The sequence below is a fragment of the Pipistrellus hanaki genome (assembly GCF_964339955.1).
Source record: "Pipistrellus hanaki genome assembly, chromosome: 15".
In the NCBI taxonomy this organism is placed as follows: Eukaryota; Metazoa; Chordata; class Mammalia; order Chiroptera; family Vespertilionidae; genus Pipistrellus; species Pipistrellus hanaki.
In genome coordinates this window covers 49,543,614-49,567,962 of record NC_140517.1, presented here as the reverse complement: position 1 = coordinate 49,567,962, position 24,349 = coordinate 49,543,614, and the positions used below count along the sequence as shown (strand labels likewise).

Here is a 24,349-nt window from a genome sequence, read left to right as displayed (position 1 = left end):
GCCTAGTCCAACAGGAGCATATGTCCAGGTGTGAGTGTGAGGCTCACATTTGGAGCCAGGCCTGCTGGGCACATCACAGTCAAGAGATGAGTTTGGAGCCACCAACCAGATCTGAAATTGCATGGCTGACATGTATACATAAGGAACTATTTGACATTGAAATTGGGACTCAAAAGAACTGTTGGTCCAGAAAGTAACTCACTGTAGACTGATTCACTTGCCTCTCAGCATAACCATTATGGCTTTTCTCAGTTTAGGTTCTTACAAGGATATTTCTTAGATCACAAAATCTCACACATCTAGAAGAATGATGAACAAAATAGACTGATGAACAAAAACAGACTCAGAGAAAGAGAAGCACCGAACAGACTTTCAAACCTTAGAGGGAGGGTGGGGGTAAAGGGGAAGAGATCAACCAAAGGACTTGTGTGCATGCATATGGGCCTGACCAGTGGCCATGGACAACGGCGGGGGTGGGGAGGTGAGGGTATATGTAGGGAAGGGCTTGAGATGGGATTGGGGAGATGATGACAATTATGTGATACCATAATCAATAAATTAAAAAAGGGAAATAAATAAATAAATAAATAAATAGATAAATAAATAAATAAGATGAGTTTGAGAGAGTGGATGCAACTCTCCATCCCCTTCAGATTCCAATATCAGTTAAGCCCTGGGAGAAACTCCCTGTGGAGAATCAGGTGTTATAGGAATCTCTTTCACGACCCGCATGGAAAGAGTTCCAATTCAGGATTTGGGTTCTGGAGAAGGGCTGCACACAAATGAAAAGAGACTTGAGATTTGAAGAAATTCAATTTGGCAATATGGGGGGGCAGCCTGTAGTCCAACTCTAGTGGGAGAACTACCCCTGCTCTGGCCCTGCCATCCCCTTTTATTAAGGCTTTGGGGAAAACATCTTAGGCAACATAAATAGAAATTTACATGTAGCCCTAAGGCAGGAAATAACAGAAACTTACACGGGACAAACAATGTGGAGGCTGCTTCAGCTAACAGTGTCTCAACTACAGGGTGAGTGGTTAAAGCAATTAAGGTTGTTGACCAGCCTTCCTGGCTTCCTTTCAACCTCTCTTTTTAGTGAAACTGACTTGTTTTCCAGCAAGGTGTGAGTATCTACAAGGAATAGATGCCAACAAGTACTCTGATTATGAAAAACAACACTAAGAAAGACTGTCTACAGAGTCTTTGAGGCAGGTAATCACATGTGAGACAACAGAACACTAGAAACTTATTTTCATCAAAGATTGTTGAACTGTCAGAAACAACAAAGGTGAAAAATGAATTATTGGAACAAACCCAGGGCTTATAGGATAAAAGTATAGAGAATTGTGGAAAAGCATTACTTAAATGTCATAGCAGTAAAAGGAATAAAAATAAAAACGATTTCATTTAACACTCTCAAAATATTTTATTTCACCACCCAGGAGAAGATACAGATGAAGATACAATAGCAAAATTGTAAGACAGTATTGAGGAAATCCTATATAATAAAAGGCTAATATGCAAAAAATTGTCCCCTCAACCTGGTGTTTGACCAAGTGGTGGGCACATGCCAGCCAACTTCTCGTGGCTCCTCCCCCTGGCCTGCCCTACCCCTAATCACCCCTGATCAGCTCAGGGGTGGGGCCTGGTTGCCAACCTCCTGGCTGCTACTCCTCAGCTGGCCCACCTGATCAGCCCCAAGAGGGGCAGGATGGCTGTTCACTACCCATGCATGAATCTGTGCACCAGGCCTCTAGGTTTGTAAAATGCAAAACAGAGAGACTGGAATTGAACACTTTAGATGCATGGCAGTAGAGAGTTCTGGTCTAGATGGTTGTGTAAGTAAGCATAGTAACAGGAACTTCCCACAATATTAAATTACAGCTAAACTACAGAACATCCATCATTCAAAACTGCCTGAAATCTACCCTAACAGAAGTTTAAAACTGAGTGTATACAGAAGCCACAAAGACACTGAAAGAGACATGGGGAGGAAAATTGGCTGGTCCCATACCCATGTGTGGTGGTTAAAAATGGGGTGGCAGGGGGAGGCTTGGATATGAAGGTACTCCCTCAGTTGTTGATCCCAGATCAACATCATAACCCCCAGCCCATGGTTACAGTGCTGGGGAGAGAAGTCCCCATGACTTTTGGTTGTAAAAACCTGCGGTGATTGTGGTTGAGTGAGACAGAGGGTTTCTGAAGTCCCATGTGTTCCTCTAAAAGGGCCTGTGAACACATTCACTGGGAATCCCTGCCCAGTAGCTCTTTAGGACCTATGTTTCAGCTTAAAATGTACCAGAAACATACAGGGAGGAGTTAATTATCATCAGGACTGAAGCTGAGGGGCAGTTGCCTCCCAGACAGAAGCGCTGGCAGCTGTAAGGGAATGGACAGAGAAGACACACGTGTGTGGTTTCAGGAGGAATGAGGTGAGGATGACATTGCCTACAGACCTAGGGAACAGTGGGCGGCTATTCTTCAGAGAATCAGAGAGAACACGCAGTGTCACGTGCATGGAGATACACAGGAAACGTGTGTCTTCACAGTTTGTGTCAAGTGGAGGAAATAGATGAGAACTGACTTTATTGTACACCAGCTCTCCTTTACAAATTAAAAGTGGCCAGCGATTATGGTAAAAGTTCACTGAAGGTGAGAATTGTGAGTGTAGAATCTTATAAGCACCCAAATTATTATATGAAAGGGCAAAGGTAAAAAGGACCAGAAGGGAGAATTCTACGGAAACGAGGAGACAGTGGTCGGGTCAGAAAGGGCCACGGTTCAAGGGCAGAAGGTCAAGACCTAGTCCCTGCACTTGAGTGATGACTGCTCCACCTGCAAGGAGCCACAGACAGGTCCTTCAGCATATGTCCCACGTGATCTTCCAGAACCTTCTGGACACATGAGATTCACTCCCAAGTGTCCTCCTCTCTGGGCGGGGCATTTTTTCCTCTGTGTTCACATCCTGGCTGCATCCTGGGCCTGTTTCTCACTGTTTCGAGACCAAAATAAAAGCATCCCAAGTGCCACCAGGACCAATCCAGACACTCCCAACCGGATGGAATTCTCCAAGGTATAGTCTTGGGCCTGGGAGGCTGGGCATTGTGGGCAAAGAGGTCACAGAGATCAGTACAGGACAAACTCACCCAGGACCCAGGATATCCTCCAGGGCACCCTCTCCCAGCCTACATCAACTGTCTTTGCTGAAGCCCATTAACTGAAGAGTGTCTCCTACTCACCACTCTTGGGGTCTGAGTTGTTCTGTGAGGGGCTGATGGTGTCAGCTGCTCCTGAGAACCAGAAAGGAGTGGGGCTGTGTGAGGAGTTGATGCCACTCAAGCCCAGGGTCCCCATCATTGTCCCCTTTCTCGTGACCTAACTGCTACCAGTTCCACCAGGAACCCTTTCTCTGCTAGAGATGGGTCGTCTGCTTTCATGGATTCTTCCTTGAGTCATGTTGGAGCTCAGATTAGCTTTGCCTCAAGAATTCAGGAGTGTGGAGACAGTTTCTCATTGCAGGAAACAATGAGTTATTTCAATCTCTCTTCTCACTGTGGGATTCTAAGCCATGGAAGCTACCTCGCTGGTTGTAAGAACTTATATTTAAACAAAAGCTGAGAGCCAAGTATCTATGGGTTGGTCTCAGACATACAGAGATGCATTTATATGTAGACGCTGAGCGATTTTTGAGCTAAGAGTGGGTTCAGTTTTATGAATACAACTGGTAAATGCATCTGAAGAAAAAAAAAATACACAACACCTTGGAAGCATCTTTTGTAAGGCATTTCCAGTAGAGTTACCTCTTCTAAGTGCTAAATGTTTGTACCTTAAATTTCTATGTGTAAGTAACTATTGCTTAAAAGCTTTCATAACAAAAGGAATAGTAAAGAAGGATGTGCAAAATATGTCAGAGGTTATAATGCTAAGCGAAATAAGCTAGTGACAGAAAGACAGGGTCAGGGGCCCTCACCTGAGACTAGGAGCTCCAGGGGCTCACTGGGGAATGACAGCAGGTAGGGAGAGGTGTTGTGTGAGCTGTAGCACCTGTAGGTGCCCCCGTGGGCTGAGGTCACAGGACTCATGGAGAACTGTGCCTGGTAGGGCCAAGCTCTTTGCTCTGATCTCAGACGCAGGGGGAGATCGGCTGTCCTCTCCTTGGACAGAAGGAACGTGTCCCTCTGGCTCTGTGACTGACACAGCAGGGTCACGTTCTCTCCTGAGGCCACCCTGGGGCCTGGATGCACCGAGAGGGAGGGTCTGTCAGGCAGCAGTCCTAGAGAGAGAGAGAGAGGGAGAGTGAGGGCTGCCTGCCCACCTTGTTCTGACAAAAGAGTCACCCAGGCCTCTCTCTGAAGACCCTCCTCTCTGTATCTCTGTTTCTCTGAGTCTCCCCCACTTTCCTCCTGCCCTGCCTTTCTGTCCCCCTTCCACCATGGGGCCTTCACTTTCCTTCTGACCTCACCACATGAGACCCCAGCAGGGCCTGTGCAGAGTCTGGGTACCTGACCGAGCCCACTGGCTCCTCACCTGCCACCAGGATGTCCAGGGGGTCACTGGGGGCCGACCACTCAGAGGAGAGCTTGTATCCACCGTAGCATCGGTACCGACCCCCGTTGGAGCTGCTCACAGTGTCCAGGGGGAAGTGGGCCTGAGAGAGCCCAGCCTGGGGCTGCAGGACAAGGCTCTGCAGGAGGTCCTGTCCCCCCTCCTTGTGCAGAGCGAATCGGTCATAGCTGACATCAGAGTGACACTGGAGGGTCAGGCTCTGTCCATAGGCCACGATGGGGCCCTGCTTGCTCAGGAGGGAGGGCTTCCCAGCCTCACCTGGGGAGACCAGACATGGATTACAGGGGAACCTCATCCCATAAACACCTTCTCCAGGCCTGGATCTCAGGTCTCACTGTGTCTCAGTGTCTCTGGCCCAGAAGAACATGTAATCACTTCCCACCACCTTCACACATGGGGCTCCCTCACAGCAACGATGCCAACAACATGGCTGATAGCTCAGTCCATGGATGGAGCAATACTGAACTCACCTGGGACCAGGAGCTTCAGGGCGTCACTGGGGTTTGAGCACACGTGGGGTCTGTAGCAGCCATAGCATCTGAACGTCTGCCTGTGGATGGGGGTCATGGGGCCCATAGAGAACATGGCCTGGGACTGACTACTGGGCTGTCGCTGTGAGCTCAGGGCCCAGGAGAGTCTGTGATCTCCTTCCTTAGTCAAAAGGAACCTGTGATATTCCTGCCCTGAGCCACACTGGAGAGTCACGTTCCTTCCTGAGGGCACGACAGGGCTGGGCAGGGCTGAGAGGCTGGGTTTGCTGTAGGCTCCTAGGAGAGGAGGAAGCAGGGTGTTAAATGGGTCTCACACCTCCCTCATGTCCCCCAGGGCTGGGCTGTGAGAGGGAGACACCCTGAGAGCAGACCCCCTTCCTGAGGGCAGAGCCTGAGGCTGGGACCCCTGAGTGTCCGCTTACCTATGCTCACCACCAGCTCCAGGGGGTCACTGTGCTCCGACCAGACAGTGAGGCTGAGATAGTTACAGCGATATATCCCTGCGTTATTATCTGTCATGAATGTGATGGGGAACTTGGCCTTGTCTCCGGGCTCCAGTGGAATCTGTCTGTCCCAAGGCACTTGGCTTCCCTCTTTCACCAGACGGTACTCCTCAGCCCCTGGAGTCCCCTGACACCAGATGGTCACAGGGTTCCCATAAGAGATCACAGGGGCTGGCTCAGCCCAGAGGGTGGGTTTGGGAAGGGATCCTGGAGAAAACAAGAGGCTACATTACAAAGGTCTTCCCCACCCACATCCTACAGCTCAACCCAAGACGCTCTTATTGTATTTCTTACATCCTAGCCTCACCTCTCCTGAGCACAGGTCTCTGAGCTGACAGCTAGCAGACAGGGTTAAGGCCCCTCACCTGAGACCAGGAGCACCAGGGGTTCACTGGGGAGTGACAGCAGGAAGGGGGAGGAGCTGTCTGAGCTGTAGCACCTGTAGGTTCCCCCGTGGGCTGAGGTCACAGGTCTCATGGAGAACTCTGCCTGGAACTGCTGAGCTCAGTGCTCTGATCTCAGAGACAGGGGGTGGGGTGGGGTGGGGGGGATCGGCTGGCCCCTCCTTGGACAGAGGAATGTGTCCCTCTGGCTCCGTGACTGACACAGCAGGGTCACGTTCTCTCCTGAGACCACCCTAGGGCCTGGCTGCACTGAGAGGGAGGGTCTGTCAGGCAGGTGTCCTAGAGAGAGGGAAGAAGGTGAGGGCTGCCTTCTCACCTTGTATCTTAAAATCTAACTCATAACTGTATAATATGCAAATTGTTGAGGATGCCATTATGTAAGGACCAATCAGCCGGCTGTGTTCCTGCCCCCTGTGCCTGCCCAAGACATGCCCAAGGCTCACATTCCAATACTAGCAATGGCCCAGGGCTTGAGGCTTATGTCTCTTACCCCTGGGCAGTCACGGGAACTTGAGGAACATGTCCCCACCCCTTCTCAGCTATCCTACCTCTTTGGGGAAATCTATTAAAGAGCCTTAGATGGGTGGTTGGGGCCTATCTCTTTGCTGTGATGGGTTGTGGGGCTCCAGCACTGTGATGGAGCACAGGCCAGGCTTGGGGAACCGCCCTCCCTGCCCCCTCCTCGAGTGCACAAATTTTGTGCACTGGCCCACTAATTCATATATATATTATGGAGAGGAAAGGAGAAGGACAGAGTGATAGAAACATCAATGATGACAAAGAAGATATGATCAGCTGCCTCAAGCATACCCCCTACTTGGTCATTGATCCTGCTACCTGGGCATGCAACCTTACCTGGAATTCAACCATGATCTCCTGGTTCATAGGTCAAAGTTCAACCTATGAGCAATGCCGAGTGGGTTGCCTACCTTGATCTGACCTGAGAGTCATCAGGCCTCTCTCTGAGGACCCTCCTCTCTGTCTGTCTATGCTTTTCTGAGTTGCTTCCTCTCTCCCCAACCCTCTCTCTCCCTCCCAAGGGTCCTGTACTTTCATTCTGGCCTCACCACCTGAGACCCCCCAAGCAGTGCCTGTGCAGAGTCGGGATCCCTGACTGAACCCACTGGCTCCTCACCAGCCACCAGGATGTCCAGGGTGTCACTGTGTCAAACACTCAAAGAAAAGTTTGTTCCTACTCTAGCGTATGTACACTCCCCCTTGTCAGCCTCCCAGAGTGTCAGGGGGAAGTGGGCCTGAGAGAGCCCAGCCTGGGGCTGCAGGACAAGGCTCTGGGAGAGGTCCCATCCTTCCTCCTTGTGCAGAGCAAATCTGTCATAGCCGACATCAGAGTGACACTGGAGGGCCGGCTCTGTCCAGAGGCCATAAAGGAGCCCTTCTGTCTCAGGAGAGAGAGCTTCCCATACTTACCTAGGGAGACCAGATGTAAACTATTGGGGAACCTCCTCCCACTAAACTAGGGGTGTCGAACTCAATCAGAGAAGGGGCCAAAATCTAAAATCCAGCCTAAATCGCGGGCCGAATGGTTTACTGAACAGTCATAAACTGACAATGTCATAAACTGACAGCGGAGTGCAGTGATGACAGCGCGGTGCGGGCCACATTGCAAGGCCTGGCCAGCCGGATTTGGCCCGCGGGCCTTGTGTTTGACACATGTGCACTAAACCATCACCTGACCTGTACCCCAGGTCTCACTGTCTCTCTGTATCTCTGGCCTAAGGGCCCTTGTGATCTGCTAACCTCACTCTCTCACATGGAGCTCCACTCAAAGTAATGATCCCAATAACATCCCAGTTTGGTGCCTGAATGAATGGATGGATTCATAATGAGACTTACCTGAGACCTGGAGCTCCTGGGGGTCACTGCTCTCTGACCAGCCATCAAGGCTGTAATAATAACAGGGATATATCCCAGCATCATTCTCTGTCAGGATTGTGACGCTGAATGTGCCCTGGTCCATTGGATCGTGTAGTTTTGCTCTGCATGGGGGCAATGTGCTTCCCCCTTTGTCAAATAGAAGTCCTGGACCTCCACTGTCCCCTCACACCAGAGGGTCACGTGCTCCCCCAGGACCCCACAGAGTCTGGTTTTGCCCAGTGGATTTGAGCAGGGTCCCTGGAAGTAAACTGAAGGCTGCATTACCAAGACCTTTCCCACCTTAATGTCCTAGCTCAGTGCTAGAACCTCCTTTTCTCTCACCTCATCCCAGCACCTCTGTGCTCCCTCCTGAGCCCCAGGGATGAAGGAAGAAAAGGGACATGGAGTCTGGGGAGGACTCACCTGCCTGCACACGGGTCCTCTGGTCCAGACTCAGCCCTGGAAGAGACTCCCCATCAGAGATTTGCACCCGGACTTCTGAGCTGATTCCCTTCCCATCAGGCCCTGTCCATTGGAGCTGCCTGAACCTGAGGTTCCCCATGTACAAGGGGGTGCCACCCGCCTCCTGCTCCCCCTCCCTGTGTCCACAACTGACCGAGGCAAAGAAGAACGGAGAGGAGGGACATCACGGCGTCTGCTCTGAGAGCTCTGCTCTGCAGATGGAGGAAGCCTGAACCTGCAGAACAGAATCTCACAGGATATGATTACTTAAAGGATGTTGCAAACCTTTGGGGTTACCACACCCCACAGCCAAGTTGGCCCCGCCCTGAGCCTGGCTCTGCATCTCCCCGGAATGAGGGCTCACGGGAAGCCCAGGTTTCAGGAGACTGGTCTGCTGTTCCTCAGGTCTCTGTGTCTGCCTGTCTGACTCCTGTTCAGAGAGTGTGGGACCCAGGTTCTGATTCTGACTCAGCCCCCGAGAGTCTGGCTCTAAACAGCCCAATGGGACACCCGGCCACAGCTCTTGAGGGAGCTCATTTATGAGAGACTCTGCTGAGTAGTTTCTCACTGGCCTCAGCATTTCCACGACTTTCCCTGGTTCAAGGGTCCTGGTAGGTTCCCATCCCTGCCAAGCCTTCATGTTTCCTGCCTTTTTAATGTTCATTATTCAGTGTAGGTATTGGTACCACCTTGTAGTTTGATGCATATTTATTTCTCCAATGACTTATAAAGCTCAGCACAGTTTATTAAAAAAATTTTTGGTTACTCATCACCTGAGGATATTATTTCCAATAATTTTTAGACAGGATGGAAGGGAGAGAGGAAAGGAGAGAGAGAAGAGAGAGAGAGAGAGAGAGAGAGAGAGAGAGAGAGAGAGAGAGAGAGAGAGAGAGAGAGAGAGAAACATTGATCTGAGAGAGACACATGAATAGGTTGCATCCCACATGAGGGCCGTGGATCAAACCTACATCCAAGGTACATGCCCTTGACCCAGAAGCAAACCTGTGACCCTTACACCTAAGGCTGATGCTCTAACCACTGAGAACACCAGCCATGGCCAGCTCTCACCTTTACATAATGTCACTGCACATAAGCGTGTCAGTATCCCTTGCTTGTTAATGTTTTTTGCTTGCTTTCCCATTGCTCTCTGCTGCTATATAACAACTTATACATATGTCCTAATGACCTGGATGCCAGTCCATGGTCTCAATTAGGCACAGCAAATATCTTCTTCACTGTCTCGCTGTGTCTATAGGAACGGAAGCTCTTCATGTTAATGGATTCCACTGTGTCCATGTCCCCCCTAAGTTTGTGTTCTTTGTCCACATTGGAAAAAAAATGTCACCCATAAGCTAGTTAGATAGTTCCCCCCTTCCTTTTTCCCAAAAGGTTTGTTTTTCACCTTTTGATCTGTCGCCCATTTGGCATTGCGGATTGCAAATGCTGTGAGGCAGGTCAAAGCTTCTCTGTGTCCCACAGACTCACAGTGTGGCCCAGCACCACGTGATGGAAAGACCACCTCACCTTCTGTTTGTACAAGGGTTCTGGCCTTCCCTCTTTATACAGACTATACTCCTCGGCCCCTGGGGAACCCCGACACCAGATAGTCACAGGGTTACCCTGGGGATCATGGGGCCTGCCTCAGCCCAGACAGTAGGTTTGGGGAGGGCCCCTGAAAGGAAACCAAAGGCTGGGTTTGAAGGTATTACCACTCTCTCATTTCTTATGCACCCCAAATCCATTAACCCAGAACCACGGCTCTCCATCTCCCAATGCACAGGCTGTAGCCCCTTGTCCCCAGTGAGAGGGAACCTGGGACACATGGGGACCATCTCACCTGCTGTCACTTGGTTCTGGAGCTCCACACTCAGCCCTGGAAGAGAATCCCTGTGAGAGATTTGCCCTTCAATCCTGAACAGCAAACCCCTCTGCAAAAGCCTCCTGAGTCTTGGGGATCCTAATAGATAAGGATTCGCCTCTCCCTTGAAATCTCACCAATGAAAAGCACAGCGATGAGGGTGGTGGTCATGGTGTCTCCTCGCTCAGATGTGGAGTGTGTAGACGGAGATGATGGTCCCATCTGGGCAGGCACATGGGGTGTGGGCAGTGGGAGGCTGGCCCTTCTTCTCTCGTGGTGGCCACGTCACCAAGCCCCCAGGAAGGGGAACAACATCTCCCTGGTAGGCTGGCTGTTGTTTCTATGACAAAGCAGGAAATAGACCAGGTCCTTCCAGAGACGACCCTTGCAGGTGAGGTGACCCAGAGCACGACCTCCCTGACAGGGTCTCCTTCATCTTCAGCATGTCTATCAGAACCTCCCTCTGGACAGTGCCACCCGTGCCTGGACATGCTTCAGGAAGACGTAGGTCCCTATGGCCTGCAGAGCTCAGATCAACAGAGACACGCTCACCCTTTCCCTGTGCAGCTCAGGGCGATGTCTCTGTGACAGTGGGCACATAGGGAGATGCATGGAAATAAGGGAAGCAAAACCAGCTCTTTTCCTGGCCCTGAGTGTGGGCTTTCTGTGTCTCATGGACCCCCTCATGACCTTCTCCTTTTTCTGGCCACAGCAGCCACCCTCCCATTCCTGGAAGCAAGATTATGACTCACTCCTGCCTCCTCAGGGCATTGATTCTGGGGCAGAGCTATGCCCCATTCTGTGATCCTGGCCTCTGGTCCTCAGCTTAGGGGACAGTGAGTCGTCAGTAGGGTTGGTGACAATGTTCATTCTTATTTAAATTCTCCTCCATTGCCAAAACTGGTGTGGCTCAGTGGATAGAGCGTCGGCCTGTGGACTGAAGGGTCCCAGGTTTGATTCCGGTCAAGGGCATGTACCTTGGTTACGGGCATGTCCCCAGTGGGGGGGGGGGGGGTAGGTGCAAGAGGCACTGATCGATGTTTCTCCCTCATCGATGTTTCTAACTCTCTATCCCTCTCTCTTCCTCTCTATGAAAAATCAATAAAATATATATATTTAAAAATAATTGAAAAAAATAAATTTTCCTCCATCATCCATGGCCCTGTTCCCTATGAACAGTAGGCATTCAATCTCTGAGCCTCCGTTTCCCCATCTGTAATATGTTGTTGTGACCCCCAACTCCTCAGAGTGGCTGTGGGTTCAGGGGTTCTCAGGCCATGGGATGGATCCATCCTTGTTGATTCCCAGGTCAAATGGAGGTGAGTGGGTGGACACACAAGAGAATCAAGGTATCTGACTCCACAGTCAAGGTGGACAATGGAGGAGCCCACCTAAGAACCCCCATCTGCTCTTAATGCTCAGACGTGCTGCTACTTATGACATTTCTGAAATGTGTACCACACTCCATCTCTATCTATACATATAAACAGGCAGTGGTCGTGACGACCAAAACAACCGTTCGACCGGTCATGATGTGGCGTCAGCATAGATGCACAGGCACAGGTAAAGTCTATGAGTGAACTAAGAATGAACAAGACACATGCTTTCCTTCACAGAGGTCACACCATACGAAGAAGGTTAGGTCAGGGGTGAGAATTCAGAATTGCAACCAGCACAGACCTGAAGTTGCCGCTTCTCAGAGCAGCCAGAGACACACTTGGTAGCGGATTGAGGGGACATGACAGAAGAGTTAGCGCTAATGTAAAGTCAGCGCCATTCTGGATTTCCCAGGGAAGCCAATGGCTGCCTAGGAGGCGGAGCTTTTAACATTGACTGGCATAGAAACCGACCAATCAGAACCTAATCTTGGTGAACTGCAAGGGCAGAGACTAAGGTTGGGGCTGAGGAAGGGTTTTCAGGGCAACAGCTGTTTGGTGTAAGGTGTAAGAAAGCGGTTCAGTTTTTTAATGACCGGTTTGGCAGGCCGATGCGAGGAGGAAGTTGGGAGCAATCAGTCCAGCAGGGGCAGGCAGTTAGGGGTGATCAGGCCAGAAAGCGGGGGTGGGGGAGGGGGTGAGGGGGGGAGTAGTTGGGTTGATCAGGCCAGCAAACAGAGTGGCTAGGGGCAATCAGGCAGGCAGGTGAGTGGTTAGGAGCCAGCGGTCCTGGATTGCGAGAGGGTGAAAGCCGGGCGAAGGACCATTCCCCTCCCCCATGCATGAATTTTGTGCACCTAGTAGTTCTATAAATATATTTTAGGAACAAATGCAGAAGAAAGGGAAATGAAAGTTGCCCAAAAGGAGAAGGAATTACAGGGAAACCCAGCAACAAACGCTGAGTGGTCACCAGTGTCTGAAGCCATCAGCAGGTCATCACAGAGAAGAGATCCTACCCTGTGTAGACACAGAGAGGGGCACCAGGTCCTCACAGGAAGGGAGGGGTCAGGGTCCAGGTGAAGGTCAGTGTTTCTGTACATGCACTGGGACATCTCTGCCCACTGCATTGAGCCCATGGTCAGCAGTGAGCACCTCCACTGTGTGGACACAGAGAGAAACTCCAGGTCCTCACAGGAAGGAAGGGGTCAGAAGCCAGGTGAAGGTTGGAAGCCGTGGTCCCCTGCTCCATGTTTGTATTCAGGGACTGGACCGAGCCCATGAGAAACCTCCCCTGTGTGGCCTGAAACAGCCCAAGTCCTGCATTGTCAGCCACGGGTGTCTGTCTCATGTGTGCCCAGGAGGCTCCCATGGGACCAGCCTTGAGGGGAAGAACCCTGAGCAGATTCTGAGTCTGAGATAGTGATTACCATGGGGTATGGGCAGCTGCCATCATCCCTGCCTTGTCAGCCTGACTCCCAGGACAGCCCTGTGAGCAACCTGTGGAAGACCAGGAGTGTGAGGGGTGAGTCTAAGTAAAATAAGCCAGACAGAGAAAGATAAATATCACGTGATCTCACTCATTTATGGAATGTAATGAACAACATGAACTGATGAGCAAAAACAGATCCAGAGACAGAGAAACATCGATCAGACCATCCAACCTCAGAGGGAAGGTAGGGGAGGGTGGGGGTAAAGGGGGAGAGATCAACCAAAGGACTTGAATGCATGTATATAAGCCTAACCAATGGACACAGATAATAGGGGGTAAGGGCATGAGTGGGGGGCGGGGATAGGAGGAGGTATGGGAGAATAAGGACACATATGTAATACCTTATCAATGAAGACATTAAAAAAAAAGAAAAAAAAGAATGCACAGTAGAATTATCCTGATAATGGCAATGCTACGGACAGCAATCTACTGATGATGGGGACTGTGATATGGAATAGAGTAGAGCCAGTAGGAAATTGTAAGAGTAATTTGAGATGAATCATGCTTCAATCTCTGAAGCATAAAAGGCGGATTCAATTTTTGACACCAGAAGAATGTGGATTCTGTTGTAGAAGAACCTAATGAGTTAAAACCTTGAGAGATGAAAAACCCTGTACACTGAGCACATTCAAACAACTCAACCCCTTGGGGAAGAGGCACAGCTGAAGAGACAGTCATGAAAGTGGAGCGTAATACTGAGGAAATTCCCATTATGCAGCATAGGGGGAGCTGAAGTGGGGATGTAAGGTACTTGAGGAGTACAACAAAGAGGGCCAGTGTCATATCCCTGGTGTCAGAAGGAAAGACGTGAGCGTGATGTCTACTAACAGCTCCAGAAATAAATAACTGAAAATTTTACAGACATGAGAAAAGACCAAACAAGTGATAAGGTGTCCATGCTTAAAAATGAAATCCCCGAGAGCTGCAATCTTTATCTTGGCCTTTTGTGGGGGATGAAGGATAAATAAATTTTTAAATGTATATCCTACATCGAATTGTACACATTAAAATGGTTCATTTTTAGCTGAAACTGGCTTGGCTCAGTGGATAGAGCTTCAGCCTGCGGCCTGAAGGTCCCAGGTTCGATTCCGGTCAAGGGCATGTATCTTGGTTTTGGGCACATCCCCAATAGGGGGTGTGCAGGAGGCAGCTGATTGATCTTTCTCTCTCATCAATGTTTCTGGCTCTCTATCTCTCTCCCTTTCTCTCTCTTAAAAATCAATAAAATATATTTTTAATGGTTGATTTTATGTGAATTTTAATTCAAGAACAAATCAAGGATTAGCCTGGGTTTCTAAAATCGTCATCACCTTACTTTCCAGGGAAAAAAAATGCAAATCTCCATAACGACAAGCTCCCTGGCACCAGACTTCCTCACAGGAAAAGCCAATATGAGAAGACAGTGGAGGAATACCTCCACGGAGCCAACTGTTAGTGAAGATTGTGTCCTGAGCCACGTTAATTTTAAGGGACAGCAGTGAACGTGTCCGCAGGGGCAAATCCCTGAGTGAGAAGTCGTATCTCCCTCCTTAAACCCACCAAGTCAGGCTGGGTCACCATGAAGGAAGAACAAGTTTGGGGGGAGAGATTCTTCAACCTCCAGGTGTGGTTTTTTGCTCTCGGGAAGTGTGTGTGTGGTGTGTGTGTGTGTGTGTGTGTGTGTGTGTGTGTGTGTGTATAAGTGCATAAGTGTTTTTGAAGAAACCACCGAGGAAGCTTCCTGAACTCGTATATTTATGCTAGAGGCTCAGTGCACAAAATTTGTGCAATGTGTAGGCCTGCCCAGCCCCAGATGCCTCTCGGCCCTGCAGCCCTATGGACCCTCCCCCCTGCCCACTGGTTGTTCTGAAAGGTCATTCCAGAAGGTCGTCCAAAAAGGTCGTCCTGCCATCCGGTCCATTCAGCATATTAGCTCTTTATCATATACGATATTGCAAGAGGAGGACCGCCCTGGCCTTAGCTAACACCTCTCTCCTGTCCCTGAGTTGCCGTCTCTCAGCAACACGCAAGAAGAAGATAAACCAGGGTTTTAGCTAAATCATGCTGTGCATTAGAGCCCCAGAATTTGCCAATCTTGTAACTGAAAGGTTCAACCTTTTAACCAATCTCTCCCCATGTCTCCCTCCCCTGACCGCTCTACTCTTTGTTTCTTTCTTTTTGACTTTTTATCATATCCCACAGTGCTCAGGTGCAGGGCAATGTTTGTCATGTGTACTTACACATAACAAACATTGTTATGTACTTAAACACAAGGTGACACAGACTTTCTACTAAGAAAACTGATGTCTACTTAGTAAACTGTACATTTGAACATGTCCATTTTTTAAAAGTATAGTTGTTTAATTTCTTAATTGATTAAGGTGTTACATATATATCCTTATCCTCCCATTACCATCCAACACCCCCCCCACACACACACACACACACACACACTCATGCTTTTGCGCTCCCCCCCCCCCCCCCCGTTGTCTGTGTCCATTGGTTAGGCTTATTTTTTATTGATTTCAGAGAGAAAGGGAGAGGGAGAGAGAGATAGAAACATAAATGATGAGAGAGAAGCTATGATCGGTTGCCTTCTGCATGCTCCAAACTGGCGATAGAGCCCACAGACCAGGCATGGGCCCTGACTAGGATTAAACCATGACCTCCTGGTTCATAGGCCCATGCTCAACCACTGAGTCATGCCGGTGGCTAATACATTGGCATCAAATTTCATTGTCTTACTTAGAGAGACAAAGGAAGGGAGAGAGAGAGGAAAATATTGATTTGTTGTTCCCCTTATTTATGCATTCATTGGCTGGTTTTTGTACTTGCCCTGACCAGAGATCCAACCTGCAAGCTTGGTGTATTGGGGTGACGCTCTAAGCAACTGAGCTACCTGGGCAGGGCCTGGCATCCAATCGTTTATCATGTTGTGGTGTCTGTTTTAAGACTGTAGGATCTGTGATGCTGTTCCTCATCGTGGGAATTAAAGGCCCAGAGAGAAACTCACTGCAGACAGATTCATAGGCCTTTCAGCATAACGATTATTGCTTGTCTCATTTTTGATTCTTATTATATATTTCCAGTAAGACATGATCTCATTCATCTAGGGGAAATGGTGAACAACATAGACTGATGAACAAGAACAGACCCAGAGATAAGGAGCCATAGGTCAGACAATTGAACCTCAGAGGGAGGGTGGGGATAAAAGGGAGAGATCCACCAAAGGACTTGTGTGCACACATATGAGCCTAACCAGTGGTCGAGGACAATAAGGGGGTGAGGGCATGAGTGGGGAGGGGTGGGGGATTGGAATGGGGGGTTGAGAACAAATATGTGATACCTTAATCAATCAAACAAGCAAGCAATAAATAAATAAATAAATAAATAAATAAATAAATAAACAAACAAACAAAGTCTATAGGATCTGTGTCTATTTTCCTTGTCTACTGTGGCTAAGACTTATCAAAACTATAATTACAGTTTTCAAGAACTGCATTTTTTAAAATATATTTTATTGATTTTCCAGAGATGAAGGAAGAGGGATTGAGAGCTAGAAACATCAATGAGAGAGAAACATCTATCAGCTGCCTCCTGCACATCCCCTGCTTGGGATGTGCCCACAACCAATGTACAGGCCCTTGACCGAAATCAAACCTGGGACCTTTCCGTCCACAAACCGACGTTCTATCCACTGAGCCAAACCGGTTTTGGCAAGAATGACATTTTTTGACTGTGCTGCTTTCTCTCTATTTTTGTCTGTCCTCACTAGTAGCTACTCATTATCACATCCCTCGTTCTACCTTCATTTAGAATAATTGGCTATTCGTTTTCTAAATTCTTGATATAATAAATTAGGTCTTGACCTTTTAGGCTTTTCTTTTCTCATGCCTCTTAATTTTTTTTATTTCATAGGCTTGATGCATAATATTTACATGATCATTAATTTAAAGTATTCGCTCACTTCCTGTCGATAATCAGTTCGCACACTGGTTTTTGAGAAGTCTGTTGCTTTGATTCCATAATGCAGAGGGATTTTAGTTATCTGTGGTTGCAGAATCAGGCGATTCCCAGGGGGTCCCAGGAGCGGCTGGGAGTCCACGTTGGATCTCCAGACTGGCCGGAGCACTAACTGAGTGTCCATGGGGGCCGACCCAGTGCCCTCGGAGCCCCGGCAGGCCCTCTCCTTGCACTGTGGGGTCTGGGCTAGCGGATGAGCACAGCAGCGTACACACTGGGTTCATCTGGGGGCCCCACAGATGGGAGGAAGAGGGAGGTGTACTCTATCTGAGGGCCGAGCGGGTCAGTGGGGTGTAGGTTATATGCAGGGGGGTGTCAGATGCAGCAGCCTGGAGCAGGGGGAGAGAAAGAGAGGGATGAAACATGGTTGGGGTTGTGGGGATCCTAAGGGCCTGGGGAGGACGGAACCCACCTGAGTGTCCTCTTCTGCTTATCTGCCCTTCTGGTTCAAAACCTCCCCTGCTGAATGGGAGGAAGGAGAGGTGGCCATTTCTGGTCCAGGTCTTGGTCTTGAGCGATTCACCTCGGCATACACTGCTCCCTGAGGGCCTTCATCCTGCCTGGTCTGAAGGAGACAGTGAGACAGAACAGCGTCTCCTCGATTCCACAGTAGAAATCCTCCTGTCAATCATCCTCATGTTGCCAGAGAGATGGCCTACACTTTAAATAGACCAGGTCCCTCTCCTGATGGAACCTGAGCCTGGGGGCTTCTGGATGCTTCTGTGGTTCTGACTCTCATTCTGACTCTCATCCTAATGCGCTCTCTCTCTCTCTCTCTCTCTCTCTCTCTCTCTCTCTCTCTCTCTCTCTCTCGTCCAGCCTCATGGCCCTCCTCCTGAAGAAGCAGGCCCTGCCCCAGGACCTCTGCATCCACTCTTTCCCTGTCCCCCCACCATGCACTCTATCCCCTCCTCTTGCTTTATGCTCCTTCACAGCACTTTGCTCTCTGGGACACTGTCTGCTTGTTTGCATATTGTCTCCCTCGTCCACAGGTGAACTGGAGGAATGTGGACACAATGTGGCTCAGGGCGGCACCGTGGCCCCTAAATGGAGCCGGTAAACTGTGAGCTGTCACATCTGCTGGGTGAATGAATGAAGGGATCCTGGGGACCTGTGGTGAGTCAGTCACTCACTCCTGCCTCCTCCTGAGACCTGGGGCTGCACAAGGTCAGATAGAGGATGAGGGGCCAGCAAAGGGGACCCCGTAGAAGGAGCCATGGGGTCACAAGAAACCCAGGAGGAGTGAGTCACAGCAGGACCACCTGAGGTCCAGAGGGAAGGTCAGTGTGGACGCTGCTGAGAAGCAGGTGGGGTGGGACAGGGAAGGGTCCATTGGATTAAACTGGGCAACAGAAGGTCCTTGGTGGCCTGGACAGGAGCAGGGGTCTCACCGGAGGGTCCAGCTCCACGCTCTCCCCAGGCTGCGGGTCCTTCACAGAATTACCTGCTGGGGCAGAACAGGGGGGTGTCTCCTGGCAGGTTTCTGATATCTCAAGGCTGCAGGCCACTCCTGCTCCCAGATGGACCACCAACCCAGGGTGAGGTGAGGCACCAGGTCACCCAGGTGTGGTCTCAGTCTTTCTCACCCCTGACCCCACACCCTCCAAGTCCATCTTCTCCCCGATCATGCCCTGAAATCCCTGTGCCCCCTCCCCCAGGGAGCTGTCTTCCTCTCACAGAGGTGTTCTTCCTGGGTGTCCACAGCTGGGCTGGAGCTGGGGGAGGAGACAGGAGAGTTAGAGACGGAGCTGGGCCATGGTGGTGGAGGTCTCAGGTCTTTGGGGCAGAAGTTACCTGATCTGCTGGTCTCCGGCCTTGCCCTTAGGATGTGTGGTCCCTGCAAGAAGTTGGACATGAGTCCCTCTCTGGGCTGGTCAAGAGGGACAGTCTCAGCTCTGGGAGATAGGACGCCTCCCCCTGAGATTCCACTGAAAATGAGGAAACCGTAATATACCCTGTATGTAAGTTTCCTATTGCATAGCATTGACAATAATGAAAGATTAGCTTAGATACAAACACCTGTGCTGACATTGAGTGTTTTCTTTCTACAACATCTGGTTTGAGCTTCTGGAGAAATTCTTTTCCCAGCTCACCTTCTGCATCTATTCGGTTTCCTGTGGCAGGTGCTCTGAGCCCCTCTCCATCCTGTGCCCCAGGTCACCCCATTCCCTACTCACCCGACATCCTGCCTTTGCTCTGACATCGATGTCGGAGGAGGAAGAAGAGGAAGAGTGAGAGCAGCAAGACCAGGGCCACCAAGACCCCGATCAGGATGTTCATGTTCCATTTGGGACCTTGGACATGAGTGATGTCATGAATGAGCCAGTGAAGCCATTGAATGAGCACCTACTATGTGTGAGGCCCATGCTGGAGCCTGTCACTCATCTCCTCTCACCTCACAGCATCAGGGATTGCTGACCCCACCACCTGCTTCACTGAGGCTCAGAGAGGTTAACCATGTGCCCCAGGTCACCCAGCCTGGATGGGGCAGAGCTGGGTCTGGAACCCAGGACTGTGGGTTCCCTGTGCTGTCCTCACACTGCCCCCTAGAGAGACACCAACTTCATGCCCACGTCTCATCTGGAGCTGAGGGTCCTTCCTCATTATGTGACCCCAGCACAGCAGGGACAGGAGGGGCAGAGTGTGGGCTGGACTCTGTGTCTCTCCGGAATCCGTCCACGCTCTGCAGCCAATGATGCCCCTTGGGAAGGTCGGGCTGGGGGCTCTGCATTCCTGAGCTCTGTGAGGCCCTTATGTCATCTTATCTCCCAGCAGCCTGTGAGCAGGATAGGGCCAGGGATGAGCAGACAGGAACCCCACACTCAGAGGACAGAAAGGACCCTCAGCCCCACAGCAGGAGCAGCAGAGCCAGGAGCTGACCCAGGGCTGATTCATCCTGTTCCCTCCCCTCACAGCAAGGATGTCAATAACCTGATTGGCACCTCAACCCGTGGATGGGACCAGGATGGGACTTACCTAGGACCAGCAGCTCCAGGGGGTCACTGGGGCTTGAACACACCTGGGGTCTGTCCCTGTAGCAGCCATAGCATCTGAACGTCCCCCTGTGGCTGGAGGTCACAGGGCCCACTGGGAACAGGGCCTGGGACTGCCCACTGAGCTGTGGCTGTGAGTCCAGGGCCCAGGATAGCCTGTGATCTCCTTCCTTAGTCAGAAGGAACCTGCCAAACCCCTCCCTTGAGCCGCACTGGAGGGTCACGTTCCCTCCTGAGGTAACGACCGGGCCGGGCAGGGCTGAGAGGCTGGGTTTGCTGAAGGATCCTAGGAGAGGAGGAGGCAGTGTGTTAAATGGGCTCACACCTCCCTCATGGCCCCCAGGGCTGGGCTGTGAGAGGGAGTCACCCTGAGAGCAGACCCCTTCCTGAGGGCAGGGCCTGAGGCTGGGACCCCTGAGTGTCCTCTCACCTGTCACCACCAGCTCCAGGGGGTCACTGCGCTCTGACCAGCCAGCAAGGCTGAGATAGTAACAGCGATATATCCCTGCATAGGCCAGTGTTATGTATGGGATGGAGAACTTGGCCTTGTCCCCGGGTTCCAGTGGCTTCTGTATGTCCCAGGGTGCTGGGCTTCCCTCCTTATCCAGATGGTACTCCTGAACCTGCAGGGTCCCCTGACACCAGATGGTCACGGGGATCCCCCAGGGGATCACAGGGCCTGGCTCTGCCCAGAGGGAAGGTTTGGGGAGGGGCCCTGGAAGGAAAACTGTATCAGGATCACAAGACATCCCCACCCCACCCCAGTTCCCAACTCTCAGCCCCATGTCCTCCCATACATCTCCCATCTGTCAGCCCAGACATGGTGTCGCCCATTCCCAGCTTCCCATGGGGTGGCTACTTGTCCCCAAGGAAGAGTGGGACCTGGGACACCTGGGGAGACTCACCTGCCTGCACAGGGGTCCTGAGGCCCACACTTAGCCCTGGAAGAGAGTCCCTGTGAGAGATTTGCCCTGAACCCTTAGCAGCTCCCTCCTCCCCATGAGCCTCCTGAGTCCTGGGGTCCTGACAGACCAGGGCTCCCCTCCCCCTCCCATCTCACCGAGGCAGAGCAGGGCCCTGAGGACAAGGGTCATGGTGTCTCCTCTCTCTGGTCGCAGCCGTGCAGGACAGACACACACACAGGCTGTGGCCCCTGGGAGGCTGGTCCCTCCCTGTCATGGGGCTCTCACGTCAGCAGCCCCAGAAAAGGGAACAGCCCTCCCAGGGAGCTGGGCTCTCATTTCCTCAGCTGAGGCCTGGTGCGGGAAGCGGACTTCGGCCGCCATTTCTGACCACATCCCAGGTCCCATTTCATCCATAAGCTTCTGCCTCCCTGGCCTGAACGCCTCTTTTAGCCAAGCATCCATCCACCTTATTCCTTGAGGATTTGCAATGTGCCTGGCCTGGGAATGCACCACTTGAACCAGACAGATTCCAGCTCTGAGCTTGCAAATCTCAGATTAGCCAAAACAGAGCAAAACTGCATCACCACCTCCAAAAATGAGAGAGAGAGAGAGAGAGAGAGAGAGAGAGAGAGAGAGAGAGAGAGAGAGAGAGAGAGAGAAAGTATTAGCTCCTTTTGCTGCTATGACAAATAACCATATGCTTAATGGGTTAAAGCAACACAGATTTATCATCTTTCCATTCAGGAGTCAGAACAGGATTCTTTGTCTTTCAAGCTTCACACGTGGTCCATGTCTGGTGTCCATTCGTCTTCAAGGCCAGCAGTGACATCACTGTCCGCTGCTCTCATCACATCTTCTGTCTGGGGATGGGGCACTACTGTGCATGCCCCGTTCAGGGTGTGCTCAGGAACCACCCCCCATTCCATGGTGGGCACCTCATGGTGACTTGGCCAAGACAACCTCTGGGAGAGCCCAGTAACAACCCCAACATTGTTTCACAAAGGAGAATTGTGAACGCATAGGTTGACTTCCATAGAAACGCATAGGTTGACTCCAAAATAGTAAATGTCTGTGCTTTAGTATTGATTGATTGAGTTTTGTTAATCTTCACCTAAGGATATTTTTCCATTGATTTTTTTTTTTAAGGGAGAGTGGAAGAGAGAGGGAAAGACAGAGAGAAACATCGATGTGAGAGAAACACACTGATTGGAGCCCCGACCAGGACCAGGGCCAGGGAAGAGCCTGCAACCAAGGTAGGTGACCTTGTCCAGGATTGAACACAGGTCCCTTTGGTCCACAGGCTGATGCTCTATCTACTGAGCCACATAGTCCAGGGCTAACTTTCTGTGTTTTCATTCATCTGTAGTCCACCCAAGACTCTGTATAATGACCTCATCTGCCAGATGCTCCAAACACAATTGGATCTCCTGGGTCACACAGCCCAGGCAGCCTGGACCTGTTGTAAAGACGTCTCTTGTTCGGGGCCCCGCCCAAAACCAGCAGCCTCTCAAGACGCTCGTAATGTGGGTGGAGGTGACATGCCCAAGGAGGAGTATGTTGTCTCCAACTTCCAAAGAAGGTCCACCAGGAGTTGGGTTTGCTCCTCACTCACAAGAGGGTTGGATGGAGCTGAGTCCTCACCATGGATGGGCTACCTCAGCATTCCTCGGGGAACTGGACCCCCTAGGAATTTCACCCCGGGGCAGCAAGGCTGGTGACGTGAGCAGATCCCTTTCCCACTCTCTGGAACGCATTGGTCTTACAAAGGGCCTGGATGGTTGCTTATTTCCTGTTTCTGCTGGTCCTATCCACAAGGTACGTAATGGACCTCTGGGGTATCCTGCCCAATGGAGGAGCAATCCTGGTCCCTGCAGCCTAGATTAGGGGTCTGGAATGTTCTTAGCTCCTAGAGAAAGGCAGTTGAGTTGTTGAAGTAGACTGACCTTATAGCCATTAGAAATAACACCCAGAGAGGGTTCATGTTCACCAGGAGATGTCCAGGGTTTGAGGGGATGGGGGGGTCCAGTTATGAAGACTCCGTTGAGGCGGAAATTAAAACCTGGTACACAAGAACCTACTGCGGCTCTTCAAGGTCCACTTGTCCTCGGCAGAAGCCAAGCTCCTCGGGGAGTCGCATGGGGATGTGGATGGAATCCTGGTCCCTGTGTCTTCCAAGTCCTTGGTGGTGGCACAAATTGGTGCAGTTCTACCAGGTGGGAAGGGCATCTCCAGTGCCGTTCACCCCACCCCCAGGCCTTTCTTCTTGTTGTATTGCTTGCTCCACAACTCAGGTGTTGAGGATGTCCAGACAATTGGGGAATTCCAGAACTAGGGAAATAGCTACAGGGCAGGTTCAGAGACCCAGGCAATCTGCATTGATCACCTCACCTGTTTAAGCCTCCACTCTTTTTTTTTTTTAATATATATTTTATGGGTTTTGTACAGAGAGGAAGGGAGAGAGATAGAGAGTTAGAAACATCGATGAGAGAGAGTCATCGATCAGCTGCCTCCTGCACACCCCCCACCGGGGATATGCCCGCAACCAAGGTACATGCCCCTGACCGGAATCGAACCCGGGACCTTTCAGTCCCCAAGCCGACGCTCTATCCATTGAGCCAAACCGGTCTTGGCTAAGCCTCCACTCTTGACTGGCAGGTGCCAGTGGTTTGGAGATAACCAGGTGTAATTGAGTATTTAACAGAATGTCTGGGTCGGTCAACAATCAGTAGAAAAGAATCTGCAGGAAATTACAGGTTACTATTAAATGTTACCAGTGTGGCTCAGCGGTTGAGTGTCTTACCTATGAACCCAGGAGGTCATAGTTTGATTCCTAATCAGGGTACAAGCCCTTGTTGTGGGTTCAGCTGCCATTACAGGGTGTGTGGGAGGCAGCCAATCAATAATTCACTCTCATCATTGATGTTTCTCTCTCCCCCTCTCCCTCTCTGAACTCAATAAATAGATATGTATCTTTAAAAAGTGGAGACATTGTTGTTGTTTTAATTAATTTCTTTATTGATTAAGGTATCACATATTTGTCCTCAACCCCCCATTCCAATCCCCCACCCCCACACACACACTCATGCCCCCAGCCCCCTATTGTCCTCAACCACTGGTTAGGCTCATATGTGTTCACATAAGTCCTTTGGTTGATCTCTCCCTTTTATCCCCACCCTCCGTTTGAGGCTACTCCAACCATAAGACAGAAGAGAAGCAGTCCAGAGATGGAAGACACTGATGACGTCTTGCCACAATAGCAGTCAGCAGCTGTGTATCACTGCAGGTTGCCCAGGACCAAACCAGAGAGGGTTGGACCTGCATTACCACCATTTGCCCACCATCCAGCACTGAAATATCATGGCTGACATGTACACATAGAGAGGATTTTTGAAGTGAAATCCGAAGCTTTTTCTAAAACAACGAAG

The 24,349-nt window shown here is 50.6% G+C and overlaps 2 protein-coding genes across 3 annotated transcripts; both read right to left on the bottom strand.

Moving 5' to 3' along the window:
* Nucleotides 1-1,407: 1,407 nt before the first annotated feature.
* LOC311633595 (leukocyte immunoglobulin-like receptor subfamily A member 6) lies at nucleotides 1,408-21,166 on the bottom strand. Of its 2 annotated transcripts, none has more exons than XM_084906455.1 (8): nucleotides 21,080-21,166; nucleotides 20,925-20,960; nucleotides 20,450-20,734; nucleotides 20,003-20,305; nucleotides 4,528-4,824; nucleotides 3,971-4,273; nucleotides 3,240-3,290; nucleotides 1,408-3,095 (listed from the first exon to the last, which is right to left on the bottom strand). In XM_084906455.1, the coding sequence occupies exons 1-8, from the start codon at nucleotides 21,111-21,113 to the stop codon at nucleotides 2,959-2,961; spliced, it is 1,446 nt and encodes a 481-aa protein (XP_084762581.1). In that variant the 5' UTR covers nucleotides 21,114-21,166; the 3' UTR covers nucleotides 1,408-2,958. The 2 variants fall into 2 exon arrangements, with proteins under 2 accessions (XP_084762581.1, XP_084762582.1); XM_084906456.1 differs by lacking the exon at nucleotides 20,003-20,305 and adding an exon at nucleotides 5,037-5,333.
* LOC311633666 (leukocyte immunoglobulin-like receptor subfamily B member 4) lies at nucleotides 16,515-19,984 on the bottom strand. The gene is made up of 6 exons (XM_084906648.1): nucleotides 19,204-19,984; nucleotides 18,821-18,863; nucleotides 18,704-18,741; nucleotides 18,418-18,473; nucleotides 17,439-17,591; nucleotides 16,515-17,355 (listed from the first exon to the last, which is right to left on the bottom strand). The coding sequence occupies exons 1-5, from the start codon at nucleotides 19,304-19,306 to the stop codon at nucleotides 17,457-17,459; spliced, it is 375 nt and encodes a 124-aa protein (XP_084762774.1). The 5' UTR covers nucleotides 19,307-19,984; the 3' UTR covers nucleotides 16,515-17,355; nucleotides 17,439-17,456.
* Nucleotides 21,167-24,349: the final 3,183 nt, after the last annotated feature.

Bases quoted from the DNA above. Each gene is read 5' to 3' on its own strand.
- LOC311633666 (XM_084906648.1), bottom strand. From the start codon at position 19,306: ATGAACATCCTGATCGGGGTCTTGGTGGCCCTGGTCTTGCTGCTCTCA. The intron at 18,864-19,203 runs GTGAGTAGGGAA...AACTTCTTGCAG, and splicing joins GAGCAAAGGCAGGATGTCGG to GGACCACACATCCTAAGGGC. The intron at 17,592-18,417 runs GTGAGACCCCTG...TGTCTCCTTCAG, and splicing joins GCGTGGAGCTGGACCCTCCG to ACCAGGCAGGATGAAGGCCC.
- LOC311633595 (XM_084906455.1), bottom strand. From the start codon at position 21,113: ATGACCCTTGTCCTCAGGGCCCTGCTCTGCCTCG. The intron at 20,306-20,449 runs GTGAGAGGACAC...CTCCTCTCCTAG, and splicing joins CCTGGAGCTGGTGGTGACAG to GATCCTTCAGCAAACCCAGC. The intron at 4,825-20,002 runs GTAAGTCCCATC...TGGTCTCCCCAG, and splicing joins CCTGGAGCTGCTGGTCCTAG to GTGAGGCTGGGAAGCCCTCC.